The sequence below is a fragment of the Homarus americanus genome, unplaced genomic scaffold (genome assembly GCF_018991925.1).
Source record: "Homarus americanus isolate GMGI-L3 unplaced genomic scaffold, GMGI_Hamer_2.0 scaffold24694, whole genome shotgun sequence".
Lineage (NCBI taxonomy): Eukaryota > Metazoa > Arthropoda > Malacostraca > Decapoda > Nephropidae > Homarus > Homarus americanus.
The window spans coordinates 6,342,335-6,367,848 of record NW_024732780.1 but is presented as its reverse complement, the minus strand read 5'-3'; the positions used below and the strand labels follow the sequence as shown (position 1 = coordinate 6,367,848).

The 25,514-nt window shown below is 39.9% G+C and overlaps 1 protein-coding gene across 1 annotated transcript in view; it reads left to right on the top strand.

The window, feature by feature from the left end:
- Positions 1 to 320: 320 nt before the first annotated feature.
- LOC121869000 overlaps positions 321 to 25,514 on the top strand; it is a 76,201-nt gene continuing 51,007 nt past the window's right edge. Inside the window, exon 1 of the mRNA XM_042370063.1 lies at positions 321 to 350. Within this exon, the coding sequence (XP_042225997.1) occupies positions 346 to 350 (5 nt within the window). The 5' untranslated portion in view covers positions 321 to 345. The remainder of the gene's footprint in view (positions 351 to 25,514) is intronic.

Here is a 25,514-nt window from a genome sequence, read left to right as displayed (position 1 = left end):
TCTCTATATTTCTTTATGTGAACGTATACCTGCATATTTCATATACAAATGCAATGTAAAACATGTATAACAATTTGAATTGAATACATACATATATATATATACATATATACATATATATATATATGACATATATATATATATATATATATATATACTATTATTATAATTTCTTTATTATTATAACGAAAATCGTACTTGACTATTATAAATGTGGTTGTATTGTAGGGAGAGGATCCAGTATCTTGGCTAAGGTTGATGCGCTGGTATGGCAACAGTGTTTTTGAGTGTTGTAATGTCTTGAATCCAAAAGCGGATGCTTACAACGGTGAAAAAAACGGCGATATGAGGTAATTTACGAAACCCATTGTTGGTTTTAAAGTGTCTCGCCCACTTAAGTCACCTACATGATGTAAAGTAGATGGAAAGCTATCAGTAGAGAGAGAAGAGACTTGGGAATAAAGTTTATGGTGACTCGTGAATTCCATGCCATGTGTAAACAAATCAATGGTATTTATTTGGTATCGACACGGATTGTTTGATATTTATTCAGGAATACTGTCGCACATGATTTTAATTGACTTAGCATGTATGACCGTGCTGGTTTATTGCAAATATTTTGTGGGTACTGTGCATCTAATTGTTACATACGTGGTTGGATATTTTACGTGAACGGGCTTAAGTTCCTACTAACGCTATTTTACGGTGCGCTCTCATTAGCTAACTACTTTCTGTTTAATATGATTGTCTGTCGCTGGCTAGAAGTTAGGTAGGCTTTTGGTTGGTTAGGTCAGGTTCCACTGGTGGTTCTAGTAATGTTGGCCTATTTTATAATGTTAAAGTTTCTGTACAAGAAATATAGTTAGGTATATTTACAGCTACAATAACGATTGGACTCACCACAAATAAAGGCCAAATGCTGCCAGCACATCAAATATAGTTTCGTGTTTCACCTGTAATAAAAACGACTAACCAACAGAGTGGAAAAAATATCCACTGCAGTATATACTATACTGTACCAGGAAATGAAGAAGAGAAATTAAAGAATATCAATCAGAAAAGAGGATGCTTTAAGAAGATAAAAATAAAGAAGACAAAATCCCCAGGGCCAGATGAAATCTGAAGTTTAAGAGGGCGAATGACATGATCTTTGTGAAATGTACTAAATCATTAGACACGGGAGTTGTGGCAGACTTGTGGAAACAGGCAAATGTACCCATATTTAAAAGGGGAGACAGAGCATCAGCGTCCAATTACTGTCGATTAGTTTGACATCAATTGTGGGAAATTTCTTGAAACAATAATAGCAAATAGCATCCGAAGGCATTAGAGAAAAGAAAAATAATCACACTCAACATGGGTTTACAAAGGAAAATCTTGTTCTAAACAAATCTGCTAACGTTAGAAAAGTCTTCGAGGTAGTAGATAATGACAAAATTACAATGTTATTTACTGCTGACAGAGTGCCGATCAGAGGCTTGAGAAAAGTTAAGGATCATGGTATAGAGGGAAAGTTTTAAATTATAAAATCATGGCTCATCGATAGAACACAGAGGGTCAAGGAGATGGTGTTAAATTTGAGTGGGGCCGTGTAACCAGTGGGGTTCCCTGGAATGTGTACTGGCCCACTTTTGTTCATAATCTACATAAACGCATCTAGATACTGGGATCAGCAGTGACATAAGCAAGTTTGTGGATGACACCAAAATAGGGCGGAGATTAATTCACTGCAGGATACAAATGCACTAAGGAGGATTTAAATAAACTGTAGGAGTGGTCAGGAAAATGGCAAATGAAATTCACCAACAAAGTGCAGCTGCATTTGATAAAGAACAAATACTGTCAATGTATACAGCCTTAACAACATCAACCTAGAGAAGTCGACGCAGAAAGAGACTTAGGGTACTTGTAAAGTCCGGACTTATGGCCTAGAAAACAGTGAGCGCTAATGTTCGAAATAAGCAAAACAGAGTATTAGCTTTTTATATCTAGAAGTGTAAGTAATAAGAATGCAGAGGTCTTATTGCAATTATATCTTGGCGCTAGTCAGGCCGCACCTCATTATGCTGTTCAATTCTGGTGCCCTTGAATGATATCAATGCTGGAGTCGGTGCAGCGAAGAATGACGAAAATGATTCTAGATTTGGAAACCTTCCATATCAAGATAGGTTAAAGAAACTAAACTTGCATTCCCAGAGAGATCTAAGAGTGCGGGAGATATGATAGAAGTAAATAAGGGTGAAATGAATCAATAAAGGAGATATAAAGTTTTTTAATTTCTGGCGATAGGACTCGTGAGCAACGGTAAGTTGGATAAGTTAAGGTTTAGGAGACAGGAAGGTCTGGGTTCACAAATAGGGTGGTGGACGAGTGGAACAAGCTTATCAACTTTGTAGTGCTGAATGCTGGAAAGTTTTAAAAGAGGCCAGATAGGTTCATGAATGATAGAGAGTTAGTAACTCTATTGGTGAGCTGCCATGCACAGGCCAACCGACCTATTGCACTCCTTTATTTTTCTTGTTCTATGTACTGCTTGTGCTGCCACTGTTCTTGTATTCAATACAGTACCCGTACATGCTGAATTGTATACATGCATTGTTTTGGTCATCCAGTGAATTTTTAGGATTTTAAGCTTTAGAATCGGTATTTTAGACAATTCTAAGACTCGTTTTTCTGTACTTCTTTCTTCCGCAAATGATTACTTCCTAGAAAATTGCAATAAATTGTTGCAAAATTGTTGTATTTTTCTAAGTTCTTGTTCGTTACCACTGCCCGAGATAGTTTTGTGTGTTTCTTTGTTGGTTAGTACAGTATGCTGCATTATGCATGCGCTTAGGCTGACACATGCCCAGTTATTTTGGACGTTGATTGGCAGATATGATTTTGGATCAACCAATCACAGTTCTCGGTATTTGACCCGCTGCCAATTCTCTGAATTTTACAGTAATCTCTCGATAGCTCGGCACGTATGTGGCTCTGGACTTGCCGAGTTATCCCAAATTCCGACTTATTGAGGCATCTCTCCTACAAAAATACAATAAAAAATATCGACCCATCTACAGTAAAAGTAATACTTACCAGCACTGTAGGTGAAAGTATGAAGTCATAGTAGGTACACAGAGGTATGGTAGCACACAGAGGCATGGTAGTACACTGAGGCAGTAGTTGACACAGAGGTATGGTAGGTGACACAGGTATGGTGAGGTGACACAGAGGTGTGGTAGGTGACACAGAGGTATGAGGCTTACACAGATGTATGGTAGGTGACACATGGTAGGTGACACGGCATGGTAGGTGACAGATGTATGGTAGGTGACACAGAGGTATGGGTAGGCTGACACAGAGGCATGGTAGGTGACACAGGTATGGTAGGTGACACAGAGGCATGGTAGGTGACACAGAGGCATGATAGGTGATAATGTATGGGTAGGTGATGCAAGATGTATGGTAGGTGACACAGAGGTATGGTAGGACACAGGCATGGTAGGTGGCACAGGGGTATGGTAGGTGACACAGAGGTCAGGGTGCATGTAGAGTGACACAGGTACATGGTGACAGAGGTATGGTAGGCGACACAGAGGTATGGTAGGTGACACAGAGGCATGGTAGGTGACACAGGTATGGTAGGTGACACAGGTATGGTAGGTGACACAGGTGTAGGGGTGACTAAGGGGCAGGACACAGGGTGATAAGGTGACACAGGCATGGTAGGTGACACAGAGGCATGGTAGGTGACACAGGTATGGTAGGTGACACATGTGTAGTAGGTGACACAGGCATGGTAGGTGACACAGAGGCAGTGTAGGTGACACAGGTTAGGCAAGACAGAGGTGGTAGGACACAGAGGCATGGTAGGCACGCATGGTAGGTGACACAGGATGGTAGCATATGTAGAAGTGCATGTTTGGGCATGATGTGCAGGTGACACAGGCAGTACAGAGGTATGGTAGGTGACACAGAGGCATGGTAGGTGACACAGGCATGGTGGAAGACACAGGTATGGTAGGCGCAGGTATGGTAGGTATGGAAAGTACACAGGCATGGAGGTGACACAGGTATGGTAGGCACACAGGCATGGTAGATTGCATGGTAGGCGAAGACAGAGGCATGGTGAAGGGAAGGTGTATGGTAGGTGACACAGGCATGGTAGGTGACACAGTGTATGTAGGTGACAAAGGAGGGTAGGCACACAGAGGTATGGTAGGTGACACAGGTATGGTAGGCAGGTGACAGAGGTATGGTAGGTGACACAGAGTGTGGTAGGTGACACAGGAGGTATGGTAGGTGACACAGAGGTATGGTAGGCACACAGGCATGGTAGGTGACACAGGCATGGTAGGTAGACACAGGCATGGTAGGCTGACACAGGCATGGTAGGTGACACAGAGGTACAAGCAGGCATGAGTGTGGTAGGTGACACAGGTATGGTAGGTGACACAGAGTGGGCAGACAGAGAGGTAGGCACGTATGGTGAGAGTGACACAGAGGTATGGTAGGTGACACAGGTATGGTAGGTGACACAGGCATGGTAGGTGACACAGAGGCATGGTGACACAGGTGTAGCATACAGGTATGGTGAGGTGACACAGGTAGACACAGGCATGGTAGGTGACAGGTAGGTGACACAGGAGGCATGGTAGGCACAGAGGCATGGCAGGTGACACAGGCATGGTAGACAGGGTGGGTGACACAGAGTGGGAGGCAAGTGCAGTAACACAGATAGAGCAGGTAGGTGACACAGAGGCATGGGTAGTGACACAGAGGTATGGTAGGTGACAGATGGGGACACAGAGGTATGGTAGGTGACACAGAGGCATGGTAGGTGACACAGGCATGGTAGGTGACAGGCATGGAGGTATGGTAGGTGAACAAGGTGTATGGTAGGTGACGAGGCATGGTAGGTGACAGGCTAGGTGACCAGAGGATGGTAGGGGAGACATCAGTATGGTAGGCAGACACAGAGGCATGTAGGTGACACAGCGACACAGAGGCATGGTAGGTGACACAGGTATGGTAGGACAAGAGGCACAGGTATGGTAGGTGACACAGGTGTATGGTAGGCACAGGGTGGGGTAGGTGACACAGGTGTAGGTGACACAGAGGTATGGTAGGTGACACAGAGGAGGGTAGGTGACACAGAGGTATGGTAGGTGAGCAGCACATGGTAGGTGACACAGGTATGGTAGAGTCAGACAGGTATGTAGGTGACACAGAGTATGGTAGGTCAGGTGACACAGAGGCAGTAAGTGTGAGAGACACAGGTATGGTAGGTGACAAGTATGGTAGGTGACAGAGGTATGGTAGGTGACACAGGTATGGTAGGTGACCGGAGGCATGGTGGACACAGGTATGGTAGGTGACACAGAGGTATGGTAGGGTGACAGGTATGGTAGGTAAGAGGTATGGGAGTAGGTACACAGGTATGGTAGGTGACAGGTATGGTAAGACATTGGCAGGGAGTATGGTAGGAGAAGGGGAGGGAAGACACAGGAGGTATAGGTGACACAGGCATGGTAGGTGACACAGTATGCAGACAGAGGTGTGGTGAGGTGATACAGGTGTGTAGGTGCATGGCATGTAGGTGACAGAGGTAGGTGACACAGGTATGTAGGTGGACAGGTATGGTAGGTGACACAGAGGCGTAGGTGACAGGTCATGTGAGGACACAGAGGTGCGTGACACAGGTATGGTAGGTGACAGGTATGGTAGGTGACACAGGTATGGTGCAGGCAGGGCAACACAGAGGTGTGGTAGGTGACACAGGGTATGGTAGGTGACACAGAGGTATGGTAGGTGAGCATGGGAGGCATGGTGAGGTGACACAGAGCATGGTAGGATTGAGGCAGCATGGTATGGTGACACAGGAGGCATGGGTAGACACAGGTATGGTGTGGACATGGTGTGGCATGGTAGGTGACACAGGGTGGTGTGGTGGGAGAGCAGGTGGGTGTGGGTGCATGGTGCATGGTAGGTGACACATGGTAGGGTACACAGGTATGGTAGGCACAGGTATGGTAGGTGACACAGGTGTGTAGGTGACACAGGTACAGGTAGGTGACACAGGTGAGGACACAGGGGGGGTATGGTAGGTGACACAGGCATGGTAGGTGACACAGGTATGGGAAGTAGACACAGGTATGGAGTGTGGCAGTGACAGGCATGGTAGGTGACAGTGCAGTGACACAGGCGGTAGGTGACACAGGTGGTAGTGACAGGTATGGTAGGAAGTATGGTGCAGCATGGTATGGTAGGTGACACAGGTATGGTAGGTGACACAGGTATGGTAGGTGACACAGGTATGGTAGGTGACACAGTTATAGTCGGTGACAGGCATGGTAGGTGACACAGGTATGGTAGATGACACAAGTATGGTAGGTGACACGGGTATGGTAGGTGACAGAGGCATGGAAGGTGACAGAGGCATGGAAGGTGGCCAGATATGTCGAGACTTTCCCAGATAATTTTATATATATGAGCATTTCCTGAGTTTTACTAATACATTTCGTGACTATGGTACAGTATATCCATGCTGATTTATGTGAAATTCCGAGTTATCAAATGCCGAGTTATCGAGAGTTTACTGTATTTCCAAGATGTCTTGCTTGTGCAATGACTGTGATTTCAATTACTTCCAAACCATTGCCAGATTTCACATCGATTATTACGGTAAAGACGGAGAAACGTGGAAATTTCTACACAAACACAGTGTTCTACCTACGGTTAAGTTACTTGTGTAAGGAGTAACAAGCACTGTAGCCACTGAGATGAAAAGCTGCTTTGGTACTGTCCGAGAAGAATTTTTATTCTTAAGTCTAAAAAGAGGAGTCTAATTAAGGTAAACATTCATATTTTTTCTTTTATGGGGATTAGCCCACCCGGGCACGGGTCACTGACCCACATCAGGGCCTGGGGGGCAAAAATAATAAAAATAAATAATAATAATAATAATAATAATAATAATAATAATAATAATAATACAGTAATAATAATAATAACCATAAATAAATAAAAAAAAACGAAAAAATAAATCAAGAGTGAGAAACGATATACAGGTACTGTACTGTACATTATGTATGTTGTGTTGTCCAAGTAAGAGAAACAATTGAGACCCTGCAATTGTGTGTAAATGAGGCAGAAAGTAAGATCAGCAGCCTGGGACTTGGCCACAATTTTTGTGATGCCATATAGCAGCAGGGTCTACCATTAGACAACACATTATGCTTCCAATATCTTCCCAGGTGGTAGTACCTCCCTGTTTGGTAGCTGCTTACTACCTACCTAGGCAGTGGCGGCTCGTGACTCTTAATTCGTGGGGTTGCTGCTTCAAAACATTTTTAAGAATTGTTTTGATATTGTGTAAGACACACATACAGAAATACAGTAGGTATATATATAATGATAAAAATAATAAAATACTAAAAGTATGGTAAAAATACTAAAAAAAAAGATAAAATACTCCAGTCTAGCTTGATCCAAATTTATTTAAAAATAAAATCCATTCTTCTTGTGTTCTTTTGAGCGAAAAGGTCAACAACTTTCTCATTGATGTTTGGATAACTGTTAAAGAAAAATTTTCTCATTTGAAATCATTGCAAGTGCATTTAGCCTTTCCTGATTCATAGTGCTCCTCAGAAAAGTTTTTATTATTTTTAATGTTGAAAAGCAGCATTCAGGCTCTGATGTAGTCATAGGAATTGTCAAGAGGATTTTTATCAGTTTCGCAATCTCACTAAGAACACCATCTAAATTATTTTCCAAGATAAATTTCAGCAGGTTAATTAACCCGCAATATTCATGCATATCGGACCTACTGTAGAATACTCTAAGTTCAGTTTCAAATTTGTCTTTGTCAATCATGGGATATGCTTCAGTGGTCAGTCCTATCTCTTCTGAAGGCAGTTTATTCTTAAAACTAGTGAAGCTTTTCTTGTTGAATGATTAGCAGCTACTAATTGTTTAGTGAAAGAATATCTCTCCACTATATCAACACATATGCAGTCACATACTTCCTTTGCTTCAGCCATGAGCGTCTTTGAAGGATTCTCACAGTACTAAGAGTTTCTTATTTCTAAAATAACAGTTTTGAAATTTGTTATATATTCATGTACTTTAAACACATCAATTTCTCGAGACTGCATTTGGTTGTAAATTACTTCAACATGAGGCATGATCTGATGAAAAAGATCCAACCAGAACATGAATTTTTCTTTATTCAGGTAGTGCAAAATTCCTGTTGCTTCTGAAATGGTTCGATCTGCATTTACCGTTGACTGGATTTCAGCAAGGCAGCTTTTTAAAGGTTGCAAATTTTCATGAACTTTGTTCACGGTCCGTATGTTTAAGTTCCACCTTGTAGAGGATGGGCGCGGAATGCTGACGTTCATATGCTTATTGAGAATGGATACACGTTGTGGTGATCTTGAGTCCCGCGTAATATTTGCTGCATTTCTCATTATCAGATTCAGTTGGTGCGCATGACAGTGAATGAAATGTGCATAATTATAAACTGCTTTTATTTTTGCCTGAATGCCCCTTTTTTGCCTTCCATGACATTTGCACCATCTAGAATAACATTTTGATATGCCATCTACAGTTTGATTTTCTGGAATAAAGAATCCCCCAAAACGCTCAAATATTTCTTCATTCAGCACGTACCGTATGTCATGGTTTTGGTATGAATCCGTGGTAGTAGGAGTAGATTATATTATATAAAGATAATAATACAGTACTCCCTCTTTATCGACGGATTTTTTATCGACGGTTTCGATTATCGACGGATTATTTAGACTCATCATACTCATCTGACTGGTCAGGCTTTTAATAAGCCTCAATCATCACACTTGTATATACTGTACACTGTATTGTTTACTGTAAGGACCGATGTTCACTTCAATAAATGAAATCGTAAGTTTGCTAGTATTTTTGTCCACTTATTATATTATTATTTATACACTATTATTTAAGGTTATGTGTAAAGGAAACGCATTAATGCTTAAAGGTACATTTATTCAACATATGCTAATAATAGTTAGAAAAATTACGTAACCATCACGGTATCGACGGTTTCTTTATCGACGGCCGTCTACAGAACGTAACCCCCGTCGATAAAGAGGGAGTACTGTATGTCGTATTTCTTATTTCTTACCGTAGAGTCCGATACCTTCACACTGATTACTTCAGGAGATTATGCCGTATCTACGTAGAAGTTCACTCCACCACTCGACATTCCATGATTTATACTTGATAAATGATGATTTAATGAATTCATTTAATTTTCAACATCTATCTAAGTTACTGGTTATACTTTGTCATAACCAATCAGTCATTACCTTTAGTAATAATAAGATAGGATCACAGATACGGGCAGATAATTGCACTCACATTTATTTGTCAAGCTTCCATACAATGATTTACAATTTGCATGGATATATGATTTACTCACGTTCACGCTGTAATAAAATTAATCTTCTAAAACAGGGAATTTCCAACTTGGGGACACATGTGATTACTCTACTGTGGTATGACTTAACAGAGCCTTAATTCTTTAAGTGATACATTTACTGCCAGCCTGGATTGCTTTTGTTGCAACCAGGCTTCATCATAAGAACTTCTTCCCACGGCCATAACAACAAAAAGGTACTCTTGGGTTACCACACATAGTCTCGCGTCACTGACAGTCACTGGACGGTTGTCGCAGCAAGTAGAACTGGTAAGCGTGACTTGAATTAACCATTAGGTGCAATAGACCAGCCTGGATTGCTTTTGTCGCAACCAGGCTTCCACACGTGATATTTCCACGGGGATAACAAACCTAGGTTAACACACTTAGTCTCGTGTCGATCACGGTCACGGTAGACGGGTGTCGTGCAGGAGAACTCTGTAAGCGTGAATTAATTAACCATTTACTGTAGGTTTGATAGGCCAGCCTGGATTGCTCTTGTCGCAACCAGGCATCCACACGTGATATTTCCACGGGGATAACAAACCTAGGTTAACACGCTTAGTCTCGTGTCGACGACGGTTCACAGGACGGAGTGGCGGTGGAGTACTCTGTGTGGTGTGGTGTCCCGCCCCCCCTTCAGGAGGGAGAGAGTCAAGACGACGTCTTAACTAACCCATGGCTCAGGGGATACTACTCAAAATGAGGTTTTTGGGTGTGAAGCGATGAACAGTACAACACTGTTTCACTGCCCACCCCCCTAAAGGCTGGCTAACATACACTAATTGAAAAATACATGTCCCAGTTATGCCTCGCCGGGCGTCTTATCTCTGGTAAAACAAACTTTGGAGTTGGTTGCGTGGGTAAGCCTAACGCAACCCATGACACCGTAGAACAATTACCATTTGAGTGTGTTCTGAAACATCTGTTGTGTCATCAGCCATGACAGCTACAAATGAAGCTTCTTTAACCTCTTTCTTTATCTCATCATGGTATATCTGCAGCAGGCAGTCAAGTGTCTCATTCTGAATAGTCTAAAAAACACCTGTGAAGACTGTACGTACTTGTTTCTAAATGGTTCTTTGAATCTGGGTCTAATTTAGATGCAAAATTTATTAATCCCCTAAATACACCTGGATTTACTGAATCATCTTTTTCGTTGTGTCCGCGTAAAGGAATTTCAAAGTTTCCACAAAATGTAATGCAGTCTATTATCTTGGATAAAATTTCACAGTTCTTGGTAACCTTCCTGTTATGCTCATTGATCGAAAGTCTATAGGCTTCACTAAGTTTTTCTTTAATATTTACGCTTCCTAAAAGTGATAGTGAAACCACTCTTTCAATATGCTTCTTTGACTTTTCATGTTTTTCAGTTTTTTCTTTAATTTTGTTTATATTTCTAAAGCTGTCTTTTGTCCAAGTTACATCCCTTCCAATTACAAACAACAAACACGGAAAACAAAATAATGTATTTTTTACTTCACAACCTCAGAGCCAAATCTTCCTTTGGTACCATTCTGAATGAAAGCTACGAATATACTTCTTACTGTTGCTTATTCCTGGCTGAGATATTTGAATATCAGGTGAGGGACGGCCTCTGGTCTTAATAGCAACTTTCTCATGAAGAGACAACTGTGAAAATTTAAGTTGTTGAAGTTCACTCACTGTCACAGAACTTGTTTCTTGGGAAAACAAGAAGGCCATGTTTAATTAATTCAAATTCTTCTTCACAATAAAGTTTCTGGAAAAAAAACAATGAATACAAAATGTAGTCTCTGAGTATGAATCATACGCATCATCCTGTGTGGTGCTTACACGCCGTCTGCTATATCAAGAGTATTTGAATGTGATAAATTGTAGATGATGTGATATCATACAGTATATCACATCATCTACAATTTATCACATTCAAATACTCTTGATTTAGCAGACGGCGCGTAAGCACCACACAGGATGATGCGTAAACACTACCTCCCACACTGATAACCAGATCGGCACTGTGTGATCCACAGTGCTCGCCCCCGCTTGCCTCCAGGACATGTGCGCAAGTGTGCAACAAAGCAAACGCCCATTATTGGAACTGTTGAGTAAGACGGTTCCACATACAGGGATTTTTGTTGTTTTCTCGGAATTAGAGGATGGCCATTGACACTAAGTTTAAGGATTATTGATAATAGTTTTAAATATCTTGTACACGTATAAATAAATATACATACAGTGAGTTCTGCTATAACCCGTGTTTTGATAACGCGAATTTGCTTTAACGCGATTTATGAATTAGGAACGATATTTGTATAACGCGAACGCTTGTTTGCTATAACGCGATTTTTGCTTACTATTTCTCCAATTTTGTGGTACAGTATTAACTGTGAATATAGTAAAGAAGAATATCAACAAGAAGCGTTCTGGTGATAGAATTCCCGGTGATGATCGTAAAAGAAAGGATATAACACTTGAAGAGAAGCTCGATTTTATCAACCTCAAAATCACCCTTCTCCCCCATCAAGTAAAGTGTTACATTTACTGTATGATTTCATTATTAGATATGAATGTAACATTTATTTAGACTGTGCTATCCTTTGTGTTAGGCTAACTACTAAATTTTTTCGATTTCGAGTAATCTGCACCTAACCCTATTTCCTCCATAAGCCCTGTTATTTCTATTACGCGATTTTCTATAACACGATATTTTACAAGAACACAATTATCGCGTTATAGCAGAACTACCTGTATATGATATATTATATTTCTAATACATATACCGTATATCGGGTGAAATAGGGGGTGCTGCAGTTCCACAGTGCCTACCGACGAGCCGCCACTGTACCTAGGGTTAGGTTTAGGTTGGGTTAGGTTAGGTTTTGGATTATTCTGACCTTCATTTCTATTGCAAATTACTACTTTTTGTGATTTTCCCCCTACCCAAAACCTCTGGTTCGCAGTAGAAATGAAGGTCAGAATCGTTCAAAGCACTTCAAAACCATCGGAAAAACACAATTTTAACTTCTAAATAAGTGGATGACCGAAACGATAATTTTACCGGCGATTTTACCGAACAAAAGACCATCAAAGTTGTATACCGGTAATGGGAGTCAGCATATAGTGAATACTTAATCTTATGGGGAAAATTAGGATATGTTCCACAACTACTAAAAGTCAACAGTAATGCTATAAAAGTTGTGGACAAGTCATTACAATACAGGGGGGCCCCCAAATTCGCGGGCGTTAGGTTCTCAAAATGGCACCGAATTGCCACATCCGTGAATAACATTTGTTGACCACACACACACACAAAACACATACAGTACAAAGTGGTTCCTCGGTTAACGAGCGCCTTGGTTAATGAGATTTCGGTTAACGAGTTACCTTCCATAAGATTCTTAACTTCGGTTAATGAGCAATCCCTCGATTAACGAGTTTCTTACGAGCCGACCTCAACATGTTTTCACTTGCATTTGGCGGTCCACCAGCTGTAGTATTAGTCTGCCAATACAGTCGGCCCTAAACAAACGCGGGTAGGTAACAGAGATACCTGTGAATGTTAAGAATCCGTGTACTTTTGCTGCCCCCCCCCCAAAAAAAAACGTTGGCCCCCCCATGTCCTTATTTACCATATATACCTGTGTGTAGTTCGAGTTTTTAAGACCAAATTTTTTGGCAAAAAATTGGGGGTCGACCTCTAAACGGGTAATAGTTTCGTTAGGTTGAAAAATATTTACCAGTAACTACCGGTAAACAATGGAAACGACGCACCACCAGCTGTGAGTGTCGGTACAGTTGCCAGGGCAGATCTCTTGCGTCATCATAGCAAGCCCAAAGTAGCCAAATGCATGGTATGGTAGCACAGGACGATGTAAAACATAAAGTATTCATTTTTTAAAGTTTATTTATAGATAAAAAAATTTTTGTTCATTACATTTGAAACATCAGTCTTTGTTAATTAAATTTGAAACAAAAGAAAACTACGATGCCGTATTTCTAAATACCGGGTATTTTCATTAAAATATTACATCACAAGTATATTTTACCCTAACTGACTGAATGAATATATTCTCAGAAATAAATATGGAAATATAATATTTTTGCTGAAATGACGTACGAATTACAGTGGAAAGTGGGATAAAATCATGACGAAAACAATGACTCGCTTTCTTTCATTGTTCAAAAGATTTTACCGTAATAGCTTTTCGAATGGTTTTAAGTTAAAAAACTGTTGTATTACAATAATATTCTATTCTAATTCACTTGAATAAATACTATGATACCATATTTCTGAATATTTTCATTAAAATCCATCAAAATCATTTTCCTTGTTATCAGCACCAAACAGCACCTCCCAGTCCTCTCCTTGAACAGTATCGTCATATGGATCAACACCATCATCAGCCATAGGATCATCAATATCTTCATCCTCATTCACGCTCTCATTAGCCTCATAATCCCACAACAAGTCGTCTTCTGTTCCATCAAGAGCATTCGAAATCCCTCATTTCTTAAAAGGTTTCACCACAATTTCTGGTCTGATTGCGACCAGGGCGACCAGGGCTCTGCCGTATCAGCTAGACGGTACACGTGTTTTTCGAATCGTTTTCAGTTAAAAAACTGTTGCATCACAAGTGAATTAGGATAGAATATTATTGTAATACAACAGTTTTTTAACTGAAAACCATTCGAAAAGCGATTACGGTAAAATCTTTTGAACGAAAGAAAGCGAAAGTCATTGCTTTTTTTCACTTTCCACTGTAATACGTACGTTGTAGCGTACTGTATGTGGCCAGTTGTCAATTCTCTTTAGTTGTCTATTTTCTCTTTGTATGGGCACACAACCGTACGTACATGTAGATACCTTCACTCAGGAATGAGGTAGAATAGAAACTCACAATGCGCTTCCTGTATATATATATTGTTGTACAGCGCAGTGCTTAGGAGTGACTAGGTGAGGAGCTGTGAGAGATGTTGCTGGTCCAGTAGCCGAGTGTAGAGTGCTCTCCCTGGACAGGCATGGCCGTATTTATACAATTTACGAGGATCAGGATTTGGGATGCGTGTGGAGCGAGAGCCAATCACAGAGGAGAATGCCAGAAGTACCCGGCACTCTGATCCTGGCGTTGCTACGTGTGCGTCCGCACTGTGGAGTAGGTCTACCAGCGTCGCTGGCTGTATGCTGATTGGCTGGTAGGCGTGCGGGAGCTCAGTCATCAGTTGGAAGTTGTAGGGGAGAGGAGCCACTACAACGTCATTTCAGCTAAAATATTACATTTCCATATTCTCAGAAATAAATAGTAGTTTTGCTGAAACATAATATATTTCAATGTAAATTAGGATAAACTACATGAAAACAAAAGACTTTACCTAACCTTCCAATGTTCAATATATGTTACTCGTTTTTTTTAATAGTTTTTGGTTAAAATACTGTTATATTAGTGATATTCTATTCATACTGTGCTTGATATAATACATTCACAGAAATGTAATATTTTTGCAACTACAATGCTGATGTCAACACAAGCGTGGTTACAGCGAGACTGACTGACTGAGGGAGCACGGGAACGCGGGGTGGCGCGGGCGATGTGTGTGTGTGTGTGTGTGTGGTGTGCAATGTGTGGTGTGTGTGTGTGTGGGGTGCAATGTGTGGTGTGCAGTGTGTGGTGTCGCGCGCGATTTGAATAATGTATATTCCTTTGAATGTATACAGTATTCCTCCAGCGGCAATCTGCGTATTTGCAAATCCGTGTAAGTTAAACCCGCGTATGTTGAGGGCCGACTGTACAGTAATCGGTTCTAGGGCTTAAATTCCTTACCATTTTAGTAAATATCAAGAAGTTTATACTATTCAATAATTTTAAAAGTTTAATATTAAATTTTTTAGTTCATTTTAACAATTATTGAACATAAGTGAAGGTAAGGAAACTAGTTTTATGCACGCCATCCAGCCTGTCAACACACCAAACAGGTGTCAGTCTCTGTGTCTTTTCAGTGGAGGTAACATCTTGCTTGAGACACTCTTCAACTAAACGTTTTTTTTCTGTGTTTGTAAACAAATTATTGGTCATTTTTAAATATATTTTACATATTGACAATATATAATGCAGTGCAGTGTTGATTTAAAGAAAATAATCTTGAATTACACCAAGAGAACTAAAATATTATGGGTGAAATGGCGCCATGGGGTGACTTCTCTTTCACCCCAATGCCTTCTCTTCTCCCTTCTCCTCCACCCCCATTCTAATTCCCATCATCATCATCATCCAGGAGCAATTTTCGGTGAGCTGGAACCAATTACCCCAAAACCCATTGAAACAATGGTTTCGGTTAACGAGCAACCTTCTAGAACGGATTGTGCTCGTTAACCGAGGGACCACTAAATAATAATGGAAAAATACTCTCACAAATAATCAGAAACAAATTGATTAAATATAGGACAGTCTACCCTCAAGTCCGTGCTTTATAAATAAAGCACGGACTTGAGGGTAGACTCACATTTTTAATATATTTGTTTCTGATTGTATATATGTATTGTATTGTTCGAAAATGCCGGCAACTTTAAAACAACCCACAGACCTTCTTGGGTACATCCAGAGGGGTCTGCCTATATCGTCACCAACCCGTTTTGTCACCACTGCTTTACACGTTTCGTCACCGGGTTCATTCCCATCACTATACTGTACACGGAAGTAACTGTTACTTGGGATAGAAAACAGTAAAAAACACTAAGACAATTTATTAAAGACGAAAATAAAAAAATAAAAACATTGTTAATACGCCTGCATTCATCTCGCTGCTCGGTGATTTAGGCACTGGTGCCAAATCACCTTCATTTGTTCTGTATTTTGTTTACCAATGTTGAATCGTTTTCTTTATTAAACATTTAATATTCATGTTCAGTATAGTAATATCACAATAAATCTTCATTTGGTCTGTATTTTGTTTATTTACCAATGTTTTAATCGTTTTTTTTTTATTAAATAATTAATGTTCATGTATAATAATACTGTAATACAATACTTCTCGAGTCGTCTTTATACATGTGTAATTTCTATTCGTGTAAAATAATAACTTAGAATTTGTCACTAATACCAGCGACTGTTAGTGGTGACAAAACAGACTTGATATTTGTGATTAAATGGGGTGCATCCCATCCAGTGGGCCGTCCACAAATAATAGAGGACCGCGAATTAAAAATTCGCAAATTTGGGGGCCCCCTGTACTGTAATGTGGGTTAGAAATAAAGGTAATATAATATAATATGAAGAGCATGGGTGTTTGTGTGGAAAGTGGAAGTGTATGAGTGGCTGGCTCACCACTCAAGCCACATACAGCACAGTAGACACACACACACACACACACACACACTGCCACGTTTCACAACCATTTCTGGAGCATTAATGCTGTAAAAGTCATAGAAAAATCATTAAAATACTCTAATGTGGCTTAGAAATAAAGATAATATAATTTAATTTAAAACTAGTGCACCATATCTTCTACAGAACACATAATAGATAATCTTGGATCTTTACCATTTGGGGGCGAGCAGCAGATAGTAATGAAAATTGGTACACAAGTGCAGTAAAATATTGTACGTTGATTCCAAAAATAACTCAAATTTTGAATAAATAAAAAGCAAAAAAGTTACAGCATATTTAATTTGTATTTATAAGGTAGATAAATGTATAGACAGATACATTTCAATCAGATACAGATCAATTCTGTAATGTTACTGCTTGCTTTCCATATGTCACTCACAATGGTTGATTAGGTTAGGTTTGGTATCTGCTTGAAATGTAGCGGTCTATATCTTCTGCCTGGGAAGATATTGGAAGCATAATGTATTGTTTAATGGTAGACCCTGCTGCCATATGTGACCAAGTCCCAGGTTGCTGATCTGACTTTCTGCCTCATTTACACACAATTCCAGGGTCTCAATTGTTTTTTTACTTGGACAACACAACATACATACAGTGGGGTATGCTATAACGAACGGATCCTACTACGAATATTCCTATAACGAACGGTTTTACCTATAAAATTGAGAATGCTATAACGAACGAAACTCCTACGACGAACATAATTTAATTTTTTTTTTTTTTTCTAATTTATTGTTTTATTATTACAAATATTAATGATATTCTTTATTTCAGGGGTTTAGATGCATATTTATGCACTTTTTTACAATTTTTACAATTTTATATTATATTTTTCAGTGTTAAGTGGTTGTATTTGGGGCCCTGGAACGGATTAATCCTATAACAAACGAATGCTATAACGAACAAGGTTCTAGAACCAATTAGATTCGTTATAGCATACCCCACTGTATCTTGTTTCTCACGATTGATCTTTTTTTCATTTTTGTATTACATTATGGTTCTTTATTATTATTATTGTTGTTACTGTTATTACTATTATTATCATCATCATCATCAGTGTTGTTGTTGTTATTATTATTATTTTGTTTTTAATTTTTTTATTTTAATTTTAAATTTTTTATTTTTTATTCTTTATTTTAAAATTTTATTTACTATGAACTAATTATTATTGTTATTATTATTATTATTACATTTTTGCCCCCCGGGCTCCGATGTGTGTCAGTGACCTGTGCCTGGGTGGGCTAATCCCCATTTAAAAAATAAATAAAATAAATAAATAAATAAATAACACTGTTGTCACACAAAAAAAAAATGTTTTTGACCTTATGATAATTATTTCTTTGACTTTATTGCACATTTTGTATGTAGGATTCTGTGTGTATGCAACAGAATAAAATGAAATAAAGAAAGTTAAGTTAATTTTTCCAAAACTACAAGTTGAAAAATTACCATAACATAACTCCTACCTCAGCTTAGTAGGGAGAGCAATGGGGGATGTGGCTGCTCCAGGGGGGGGGGGGGTGAATTTTTGTTGGGAACCAAATTCATATAAGCAAGGAAAGCTTTTATAACACAAGAGAGAGGTGGTAATTTAGGAAATACGTATATCAAAGAATACTTCTATCGCGAAGAAGCGTATAGCATCTGTATGCTGTAAATCCTTGGGACACTAATGCTTGCAGGCCCACAGGATGGTTAACCCGACATATCACATCCACCACAGTTATGCAGTGAGAATGGGAAGACAACGGTGAACATTTTGAAACTTGAACCATGAAAATCAAGTGATGAATAGATTTTTGGCGAGTTTTTGAAGTAGGTGACGATATTTTCGTCATTGGAACGCTAACAGGAGTGTTTTGGATCATTGACTCGCCTTAGTGTTAAAATCAGACGAACAGTCCATTTTCCATAGGGTTCACAAGATTGATTGCAAAGAATCTCCCAATGTTTGAGGAAAGACACAGCTCTGACACATTGTTCTCAGAAGAGTGTATTAGGAACAAACTGTCAAAGCTAAAGGTTCATAAGAGCCTTGGCCCTGACAGCATGCACCTGCTGAGAGAATTATGCAATGAGCTTGCTGAGTCCCTGAAAATCCTCTTTTGCAGATGCATGGATGAACATAAGGTCCCCAGCAATTGGAAAATGACACATGTGAGTCCTTTATTCAAACAGGGAGATCCCCTCTCCAAAAATAATTATAGGCCAGTGATCTTGACCAGCATAGTGTATAAATTGTTAGAGAGCATTATAAGAGATGCCATTATGGAGCATATTATGACACAACTTAGTAAAGGACTGCCAACGTGGTTTTATGCCGGGACGCACCTGCTTGACACAATTATTTGAGGTGCAGGATGTTTGGACCAAGATCCTGGAGTGTGGTGGTAATACAGGATCTACAATATACATCTGAACTTTGCCAAGGCTTTTGACAGTGTACCCCACAAAAGGCTGAGAATTAAACCCGAAGGGTATGGGATTTGGGGGAGAGTATTCTAGTGTTGATTGGAGACTTTATGACCACAAAAAGTGTGTGGTGATTAATGACCTGAAATTGTCATGCACACCCATGACAAACAGGGTACCAAATGGCAGCATACTGGGCTTGCTGTTGTTTCTTTGTTTCATATATGACATGCCAGAAGCTATACACTTCTCCATACAAATGTTTCCAGACAATGCCAATTTATTCAGGGAAATTAAGAACCAAAAGGACTGTGAAGAAAGCTTCGGAAAAATCTTGTGTCAGTTTCAGGAGTGGGCAAAGAAATGGCTGTTACGATTTAATGTCACGAAATGCAAAAGGATGCACCTAGGTTGCACCAACAGGAAGGAAGTGTGTCACATGTCCCAAATAGGGTGAAGAAACAGCATTAATTGACACCAAATGTGAAAAAGACCTGGGTGTGTATGTTGATAACAGCTGAGGTTTTCAGATCATTTTGAGAAGAAGGTGAATCAAGTGACTAAGAGCTTTCAGATACTTTGATGGTACGGCCCTTGATTGAAAACATCCAAAGGAGGGCCACCAGACTGGTGCCGTGCGCTACGGCACCTCAGGTACCCAGAGAGATTAGAATGCCTGCAATTACCTAGCTTGTACTATAGATGGTTAAGGAGTGATTTAAGTGGAGTTTATAAACACCTCACAGTACTCAGTCAAGTGTTCATACCTGGAGCTAGCAGGTGCCTGTCCCTTTATAGGTCAACAGCTTTAGGTTAAAGAAGCCACATGTTCCAAAAAATTTCAGGACAAAATTTTTTGGAGTGAGGGCTGTGAACTCTTGGAACAATTTGCCAGAGCAATGTGACGGCACCGAGTGTGAGCTCATTCAAGACAGACTTAACCAACACCGGTATAGGTACAGATACAGATACAGATACATTCTGGAGCCAGTAGTATATGACCATTACTTGCCAATAGTGCATAACAGACACATGACTGACCACCTACAGTAAGTGGCTAACAAGCTGATCACTAGTGAAGAGGATTAAATGCAGTTAACACCTTGGGTACACGGAGGTTTCTCTGTGCCGAATAAAATGGCCGGCGTTAGCCAAGTACAGTGACCCCTCGGTTAACGAACGCAATCCGTTCCAGAAGGTCGTTCGTTAACCAAAAAGTTCGTTAACCGAAACCATTGTTTCAATGGGTTTTTGGGTAATTGGTTCCAGCTCACCGAAAATTTCCTAAATTCAACAAAAATGGTAGAAAAGTTCACTTACTTTGAGGTGTGTATGTAGAAGGCTCCTGGATGATGATGATGATGATGGGAATTACAATGGGGGTGGAGGAGAAGGAAGAAGAGAAGGCATTGGGGTGGAAGAGAAGTCACCCCATGGCACCATTTCACCCATAAAATTTTAGTTCTCTTGGTGTATTTCAAGATTATTTTCTTTAAATCAACACTGCACTGCATTATATATTGTCAATATGTAAAATATATTTCAAAATGACCAATAATTTGCTTGGAAACACAGAAAAAAAGCGTTTAGTTGAAGAGAGTCTCAAGCAAGATGTTACCTCCAGTGAAAACAGAGAGAGACTAACGCCTGTTTGCTGTGTTAAGAGGCTGGATGCTGCACATTAAACTAGTCACTTTACCTTCAATTATGTTCAATAATTGTTAAAATGACTAAAAAATTGAATATTAAACTTTTAAAATTATTGAATAGTATAAACTTCTTGATATTTACTAAAATAGTTAGGAATTTAAGCCGAAGAACCGATTAATGTATTGGCGGACTGACACTAAAGCTGGTTGCCCGGCCAGTGCAAGCGAAAACATGTTGAGGTCGGTTCGTAAGAAATTCGTTAACCGAATTTTTGTTCGTTAACCGAATTGAATATCCTTATGGAAGGCAGTTCGTTAACCGAAATTTCGTTAACCGAGGCGTTCGTTAAACGAGGGGTCACTGTAAAATTTTAAAGCTGCCTCCCGAAAGCTGGGAATGCTGTACAGATGCCGTAGCTACTGTACTGTACTTCACTCTGGAGCAGTTGCCTCAAGTATAAAAGGGATTCATTCATCCTAACTTGGAGTACTGCTCTCATATCTGGGGTGGCTCTTCTTCTGTCCAACTGTTAGATAGGGTGGAATCAAAGGCATTTCGTCTTATTAACTCTCCTCCTTTAGTTGATAATCTTTCTTCCCTTTCTCTTTGCTGCAATGTTGCTTCACTCTATTTTACAGGTACTTTAATGGGCAATGTTCGGTGGATTTGGCATCCTGTGTACTGCTGGCAAGGCCGTGGGCTCGTAACACTCGTCTTGCCCATGGTGCCCACCGTTTCTGTGTGGTTGTTGGTCACACTAGAATAACCCGTTATTGTACATCCTTCTTTCCTCACACAGCCAAACTGTGGAATGCTCTGCCTTCTTCTGTGTTTCCATACTCTTACAATCTGTCTCGCTTCAAAATGCTGGTTTTCCGGCATCTTCGTGGTATAGATTAATATAGTGATCCCTCGGTTAACGAAATTTCGGTTAACGAATTACCTTCCATAAGATTCTTAACTTCGGCTAACGAGCAATCCCTCGATTAATGAATTTCTTACGAGCCCCCTCCACATGTTTTCGCTTGTATTTGGCGGTCCACCAGATGTAGTATTAGTCCGCCAATACAGTAATTGGTTCTAGGGCTTAAATTCCTTACTATTTTAGTACATATCAAGAAGTTTGTACTTTTCAATAATTTTAAAAGTCTTATGTTAAATTATTTTAGTCATTATAACAATTATTTAACATAATTTAAGTACAGGGAAACTAGTTTTTAGCGCACCAAACAGCCTGTCAACATACCATACAGGCGTCAGTCTCTGTGTCTTTTCAGTGGAGGTAACATCTTGCTTCAGACTCTCTTCAACATAAATGCTTTTTTCTGCGTATCTAGTCAAATTATTGGTCATTTTGAAATTTATTTTACATATTGAGAATATATAATGCAGTGCAGTATTGATTTAAAGAAAATAATCTTTAATTACACCAAATAAACTAAAATTTTATGGGTGAAATGGCACCATGGGGTGACTTCTCTTCTCCCTTCTCCACCCCCATACTAATTCCCATCATCATCATCCAGGAGCCTTCTACATACACACCTCAAAGTAAGTGTGCTTTACTACCATTTTTGTTGACTTTAGGCAATTTTCGGTGAGCTGGAACCAATTACCCAAAAACCCATTGAAACAATGGTTTCGGTTAACGAGCAACCTTCTAGAACGAATTGTACTCGTTAACCGAGGGACCACTGTATAGTCTTTTTCTTTTCTATTTTTAATTTGTTTTTACTCTTATTTTTATGCCCCCCAGGCCCCGTTGTGGGTCGATGACCTGTGCCCGGGTGGGCTATTCCCCATAAAAAAAAAGGTTCAGTTACCCATACATATATAAAAGAGGCCAGTCTCGTCAGCATTAAACACTTGCTCCAGGGCACACCCTTTGTCCTTGATCAATTGAAGCAGCATGAGCTTGAAGTGCCCTGCAGCCTCTTTGTCTGCTGATCCAGCCTCTCCCCGAAGCTTCACATTATGTAAAGCAAAACAGTGTTTAAATTTTTCAAGCCACCCTTTGCTTGCTGGGAAATCAGTCACAGAAGCACCGTCACTCCCTGCCCCTCAGTTTTCACAACATGAGCATACATGCTACGTGCTTCCTCATGTATTGCTATGCTATCGACATTAGATCCTTTCTCATTCATCTTGTCCACTGATCCAAACATTTAATAGTTTTCAATTTTTTCTAAGTATCTATCCCTCCTTGGTACTTGAGCTACCTTAGCACAAAGAGATGCAGATGGTTGCACACTTGCACGTATTTTGTACACACGGCTACAAACTGTGAGTATGGCTACGCTTACTCCATCACGTAGCCGATATAAAATCTTTATTTTCTTGGCTAATGTCATAATTTTTTTACTTTTCTTGGGTGTGCTACCACCACTAGCATCACCTCTGCATTTGGGGGCCACACTGCAAGGACAAACACACAAAGCAACGCAAAGACACAAAAGGTTGTAAAACCTCTTTGGTACAATGTTGGCGGTACGAGCACCTGAGCGAGACTGGCGGGCATCTCCGACTTATATAAAAATTTTCCGTGTTGGGCAAATTGTTTGGTCACATAATTAAAAGTGTACGGTATAGTCAAAAGCACGTTGGACAAACCAGCGTTGGGCGAGGGGTCACTGTATATAGCTATTGTGAACATTTAGAACCTTGTTCATATCATAGCTTTTTATGGGCATTTTCCATACTTTCATGAGTTAACCTTGATTACAGGTTGACTATCAAAAATCCGGCAACTTCGGGACCTGAGGAGTGCCGGATTTTCGAAAATGCCGGGAAACTGATGGTTATATTTGCTGTATAAGTTTAACAGAAAATGACTACCTGTACAGTCCTTTAAACAAAGAAAATTAAACACTAAATGAAAATCAAATGAAATTTTAATGTTTACCAGGCTAAACAGCAGATGGGCTGTCAGGATTATCATCTTTATCACTGACAGTGACAACATCCTCAGCAACAGGAACAGCTTCAACTTGTCTTGAAGTTGATGGCAGTGGGTTATCAAGTGTGGACACCGCTGTTGCTTCTTCCTGCTTCCTAGCTATTTTCTTGAATGTATCGTGCAATATCTGTTGCTTCATATACTTGGGTCTTTCTCTAATAAGTTTATCTTGGAGCAAGAAAACATTCATGATTTCTTGTTCACTTACAAAACTTCGTTGCTCTAGTCCAGCCAGCAGTTCAGTTGTCAACGTAATTAACCTGTCAATAGAGATTCTGTCTCTCACATCTTCCTCATTTTCTTCACTGCTTTCATCTTCATCACTACCTGTACAGGCATTTCTCTCTGGACTTTTAACCATATCTACAATTTCAGAATCGGTGTAATGATGAACTGTAGACACATTATCATCAACAGCCAACCATTCCGTTAAAACATCTTCATTTATCCTTGATGAAAGCTCCTTGGCATCAGGATTAGTTACATCTTTAACATAGCAAGAAGTTCATGTATAAGGTGCTTTTCTGCATCCTCAGTTGTCAGAGTTCTTTTTGGCGTACATCTCCAAAATAAGGCAGTCTCGTCAGCATTGTACACTTGTTCAGGACTTAAATGTTCATCACTAACTAACTTTGCAAATTCATCCACATAGGCACTAGCTGCATCCTTGTCTGCTGAATGTTTTTCACCACATACTGCACGAAAATGGAAGCCATGTCGCGACTTGAAACGTTGCAGCCAACCCTCTGTATAGTCACACTTGTGTTGCAATCCCAGCGCTTCATGAAACACTTTGGCTTGTTCCTTTAATAAATCACCAGAAATTTCCACACCTTCACTTACACGAAGATTAAACCAGGTTATGAGAACTTGGTCTAGTTCCGCACTTTTTCCCTCCGACATTGACTTCCTTACAAACATTTTCCTTTTTGATCCAGTCAGAAAAGAACTTTAACAGTTTTTCTTTCTGTTTTTTAATATCATACACTGTTGAAGAGCAGGTGCTGTATGTTTCACAAATGGTTCGCACAGACACGCCGCTATCAAGTTTTTTAAGCACTTCCACTTTCTCTGCGATCGACAACGCACGATGTTTACGTTTTACGCCACCGCTTTTCTTTGCTGAATCCATGATGGGGCTATACAGCAGCAATTAAATGATAAAATCAGAAGGAATGAGCATGAATGCTTGTTAGCAGGTGCAAGCAAGACCCAACAGCTGATTCTGGAGTACAGCGCTATCAAAACATAAACGGCGCGTCCAGAAAACAATGGTGCGCCAAGGCAGGAAATTTGAAAATGCGCTCCGAAATCCATGCCGGAAAACTGAAGGTTCCAGTTTATCGATTGGCGGATTTTTGATGGTCAACCTGTACCAATTTTACAATTGGCTTCCAGTCTTGTCACTTTTACAGGGTGGAAACTGGGTATTATGTGAATGTGGGAATGCCAAGAACCCTCTTAGCTGGCAAGGCAGGGTCGTTACTCCCTTAGGTGATCCACCTACCCAAGAAATATTTCTGTCCCATCAGTTGGACTCCATTAAGATATATAGGTGGCAGCCTTACCACATTGTTTTGGCAGGGAAATGCATGTAAAGGTTGGTAGAAAAAATACCTCACACTCTCACGGCTGAGGTCTTGCTCTGCTCTCTTACTACTCAAGGTCCTCTCTATCCTATTTTGCTCTTCGT